Source organism: Cebus imitator, unplaced genomic scaffold, assembly GCF_001604975.1.
Source record: "Cebus imitator isolate Cc_AM_T3 unplaced genomic scaffold, Cebus_imitator-1.0 Scaffold280, whole genome shotgun sequence".
NCBI lineage: Eukaryota > Metazoa > Chordata > Mammalia > Primates > Cebidae > Cebus > Cebus imitator.
In genome coordinates, this window is record NW_016107595.1 from 1284998 (window position 1) to 1289433 (window position 4436).

Here is a 4436-nt window from a genome sequence, read left to right on the forward strand (position 1 = left end):
AGAGACAGGGTCTTGCCATATTGTCCAGGCTGGAGTGCAGTGGTGTGATCACAGTTTGCTGAAGCCTCAACCTACTGGGCTGAAGTAATCTTCTGCCTCAGCCCCTCAAGTAGCTGGAACTAGATGCCTGTGCCTCTTCACCTAACTACTTTTTGTACTTTTTGTAGAGCAGGGGTCTCCCTACGTTGCCCAGGCTGGTCTCAAAGTCCTTCCCTGAAAATATCCTCCCGCCTTGGCCTCCCAAAATGCTGGGATTACAGGCGTGAGCGTCAGCCACAGCACCTGGCCTGAAAACTCGCTATTCTGTGACAGTCTCTTCTGACTCCCATCCCTCACCCCCAACCCACATGCCAGGGTTCGCTTACCCATAGGAATGGCCAATGAGCACATTTCGCTTCTTGGCATAGCGCTTGAAGATCGCTCGCATGTCCTCAGCCAGCGCGTAGAAGGTATACGCTGCGGCCACCTGGGGCGCAGAGCTGGCCCCGTGGCCGGCCAGGTCAGGAGCCACCACCTCATAGCCTAGGCGTACAAAGAAGTCCAGCTGCTCCTTCCAGATGGCCAGGGAGCCGCCGACACCATGGATGAAAAAGAGCACCACGTCGGCCTGGGCGCCTTTGCAGCTAGTGATGCGCTTCTCACAGTCAATATGGATGGTCCTCTTGGGGCGCCGGGCTCGCCGCCGCCGCCCACCATTACCACTGCCGCTGCCGCTGCCAGCACTGCCGGGGCCCGAGCGGCCATCGCTGCCCGCCGGGTCGGCCAGCTCCACTTCCAGGGCGGCCGGCGGCTCCCCGGAGCCATTCTGCCCGTTCAGGAGGTCGGCTCGAGGGGCTCGGCCCAGGTTTTCCACCAACAACCGCCCATTGCGGTACACGGTGATGCGGCGCTGACAGCGGACCAAGCCGGAGAGGTCCCCCTGGGCGGCATCCGAGGACGCGGATGATAGCGGAGGTGGGGCAGCGGTCGGGGCGGGTCCTGCATGCTTCACCCGCAGCACGCGGCCAGGCTTGACCTCTACAAAGGTGTAGCCATCGCTGGACTCGACGCTCTCCAGGGGCCCCACCGCGTTGGGGGGCGTGCCCAGCAGGCAACAGAAGATACCGTCGGTCACCCCGGTCAGCATGCTGTGTCCTGTGAGTGGGGACAGCAGCCAGCTCAGGTGCTGCCTCAATAAGAACCCTCCACCCTGCAGCACCCACTCTCTGAGCCTTGGGGGAACCCTTCCAGACTCCAGTTTGGGGAGTGCAAGAGCAAGTGAGCCACGATTTTTTGCTTTTGTTTTTGTTTGAGTGTGTGTGTGTGTGTTTTGAGACAGGCTGGCTTTGTCATCCAGGCTGGAGTGCAGTGGCACGATCTCGGCTTACTGCAGCCTCCACCTCCCAGGTTCAAGTGATTCTTCTGTCTCAGCCTCCTGAGTAGTTGGGACTACGGGTGTGAGCCACCATGCCCAGGTAATTTTTGTATTTTTAGTAGAGATTGGGTTTCACAATGATGGCCAGGCTGGTCTCGATCTCCTGACCTCAGGTGATCCACCCACCTTGGCCTCCCAAAATGCTAGGATTACAGCTGTGAGCCACTGAGCACTAAGATGCTTTTCTGGGCAGTGCCTTCATGGTTGTCAGACACCCTCCTGGGCCACCTTAGTCTATCCTCAGAGAGAAAGACTTGGCTATGGCTTACCCGGTAGGGTGTCCACAGGGAAGGTGGGGTCTGGTGGGGTCGATCCTTAAAGAAGGGGACATTGTGGCAGATGTGGCCCAGCCCTGGAGACACCCCCTCCCCACCACCTGGAGTTTATACCATTTATGGCCTCCTAACTCATTCATTGAGGTATGAGCTAACTCAGTCATTCAGGTGTGCACTAACTTACTAACTCATTCAGGTATGCACTCACTAACTCACGTATCGTATCCGAGTGCTTCCTAAGGCGTCTTAAATGTGCAAATCTTTGGTGAGCCCTCAGTGAGACTCCTGGCTCTGAATTTGATCCAGAAAGGTGAGGCCTTGGGGGAGGGGGCTGGGGACTGAGCCACCGAAAGCCTTGCTTAGCTCCCTTACCTAGACCGGGGTGTGCCGCGGTCTGTTTCACAGAGGGCCAAGCTGAGGCCCAGACACTCTGAGAGGAAGCTAGACTCTGAACCCCCTCCTCCGTACCCTGGGTGCTGGGGATCTGCCACACAAGTCCCCGGCAGACAGGGGAGGCAAGGCCCTGGCTGGGGGCCTCCGAGCCTCCATCCCACTCCTTGGGCCACCCCCGCCCCCGTGTCCATGGCAACCACGGGCCGTTACATAACCTAAGGGGGGATACCCAAGCAATGCACCCCCATTGTCTAGGTGTCTAGGGCCTGGAGATGGGGCCAACTGCCTTCCTGCTCCCCAACCCAGGTTGGGCGCCGCTACGGTAACGCACCGCCGAGACTGAGACCGCAGTGGACCCAGGAATACTGGAGTGGAAGCAGGCTGTGCCCCCCACTTCGAGTGGGGCCCTAATCCCGGATTGCGGAGGGCAACGCACAGGCGCCACCCCAGCCCCGCTTCCCCGCGCCCGGCCCCCGCCTTCCAGGTGTTCGTCATCCCTGCGGCGGGGTCCAGCCCACTGGGCTCCGTGGCTTCCTAAGAGCCCAAACGCGGGGTTGGTGGACACCACTCCTCCGAAGTGGAGGCCCCGGGGCTTCGATCTCTCCTTTTGGGGCCCGCTCCCCGCTCACCTCATCGAGGGCCGTGGGGCCCGGGTCGGGGCGGAGGAGGTCCCGGGCGGAGAAGCCAGCGTCCTTCTGCTGGCGCCGTTTACATGGTGGCGCGGTGTCAGGCCGGGTGAATCTACGTGGGCGGGCACCAGCCCCTGGCGGTCAGCGCAGGGGCATCCCGCGGCCGCGGAAAGAACCGGCCCTTTAAGTTCCTCCCCCCGAGTAGGCGGAGCCGCGAGCCGACGAGCGGGCGCCTCGGCCTATCCCAGCTGCGGACTGACCTGGCCTAGTTAGGCGCCCAATCAGAGGCGGCAGTTCTGGAGTGGAGGCGGGCTCTGGGAGTAACAGCCCCGCCCCTTTTGGGGTCTCACCGGGGTGGGGGGAGGGATTGGGCCTGGCTCTAGGTGGAGAAGAGGTTTGCAGTCTGGAGTCTGCCCGACGCCTGGGAGTGCATGGCCAGGGCCCTTTCTCTGCAAATGGGTCTCCCAAGCCCTGTTCCTCTCCAAACGATGCCCCCATGCTCCTCTCTCTATATTGACCTTTCCATTCTAGGAGAAGACTCCAAGATCTTTTTCCAATCTCCGGTGGTGAAACTGAGGCTCATAAGGGGCAAAAGAGCATAAATCAAGCAAGGGACAAAGCTGGGACTTGAACCCAAGGCTGTGTGATTCCAACACCTGGGAACCATTATTCACTAACCTTCCCCACCCCTTGATTTTTGGTAGGGAGGAGGTCTCAAACTCCGGGCCTCAAGCAATCCGCTAGCCTCGGCCTCCCAATGTGCTGGGATTACAGGCGTGAGCCATCACGACGGGCTTCTCTAAAGCTTTCAAGGGAAGTCTTGGTGCTAGAGTAATTAGAGAGTTTGAATTTCATAATCAGCAGATTGAACTTATGGCTGCCATGGTTCTGAGGAGGGCTGAGAGCCAGAGGCAGGCATTTTAGTTTTGCGGTCCTGGCGGGGCCACGGTAGGAGAGCCCTAGGAAAGCCCATCTCTTAAACCCAGCCTCTGCCCTTTGCTGATGTGTGACCTTGGGCAAGTCACTTCACTTTCCTGAGCCTGTTTATTTCTCTATGAAATTAATCCTCTGATAAGTCTGCTATTCAGGCAAAGTACTCATCTAAGTGTTATGCATATAACAAGTCCTCATATATTATGGGCATTATTGTGGTGGTGATGTTTTGCTAAATGATGCTGCAGGTAGGATGGTCTTTGGAGGATGAAGGGTTAAATGCTCCTTGCTGCTCGGCCACTCCCATCCTCTGGAATTTGCTGCTAGGGCTGGATTCGGTCCAGCCACCCACTCTTGCCCACGCAGGGCACTTCTGGGAGACTATACCGTTTATTCATTTAGCAAACACCTCTCTGTATGAACCACAAGCTGGCACTTGTAGAGATACAGCCCCAGACCTGGCCCTTGGGGAGCGCCTGAACTTGAGGGAGAGTTAAGGGAAGGCAGTTGGGCCAGAAGAATGGACAGGGGTTGAGAGAAGAGGACTATTTTTTTTTTTTTTCCAAGAAAACAAATCTTACTGAAATTTTAATTGGAATTGTATTTATATCATAATTTGGGGATTTTGACTTTTTCTTTCTTTTTTTAAATTGCATTTTAGGTTTTGGGGTACATGTGAAGAACATGCAAAATTGTTGCATAGGTACACACGTGGCAGTGTGATTTGCTGCCTTCCTCTCCTTCACCTATATCTGGCATTTCTCCCCATGCCATCTTTCCCCAGGTCCCCAC

General features: G+C 57.2%; 2 protein-coding genes across 2 annotated transcripts in view; one reads left to right on the forward strand and one right to left on the reverse strand.

Annotated features, from left to right (window-relative positions):
• ABHD8 (abhydrolase domain containing 8) overlaps positions 1 to 2937 on the reverse strand; it is a 10230-nt gene extending 7293 nt beyond the window's left edge. The window contains exons 1-2 of the mRNA XM_017501239.1: positions 2712 to 2937; positions 366 to 1134 (exon numbers count right to left, since the gene is read on the reverse strand). Coding sequence (XP_017356728.1) covers positions 366 to 1126 — 761 coding nt within the window. The 5' untranslated portion in view covers positions 1127 to 1134; positions 2712 to 2937. The remainder of the gene's footprint in view (positions 1 to 365; positions 1135 to 2711) is intronic.
• A 280-nt stretch (positions 2938 to 3217) lies between these two features.
• MRPL34 (mitochondrial ribosomal protein L34) overlaps positions 3218 to 4436 on the forward strand; it is a 4270-nt gene continuing 3051 nt past the window's right edge. Inside the window, exon 1 of the mRNA XM_037728763.1 lies at positions 3218 to 3727. The gene's annotated coding sequence lies outside the window, so the exon portion shown is untranslated. The remainder of the gene's footprint in view (positions 3728 to 4436) is intronic.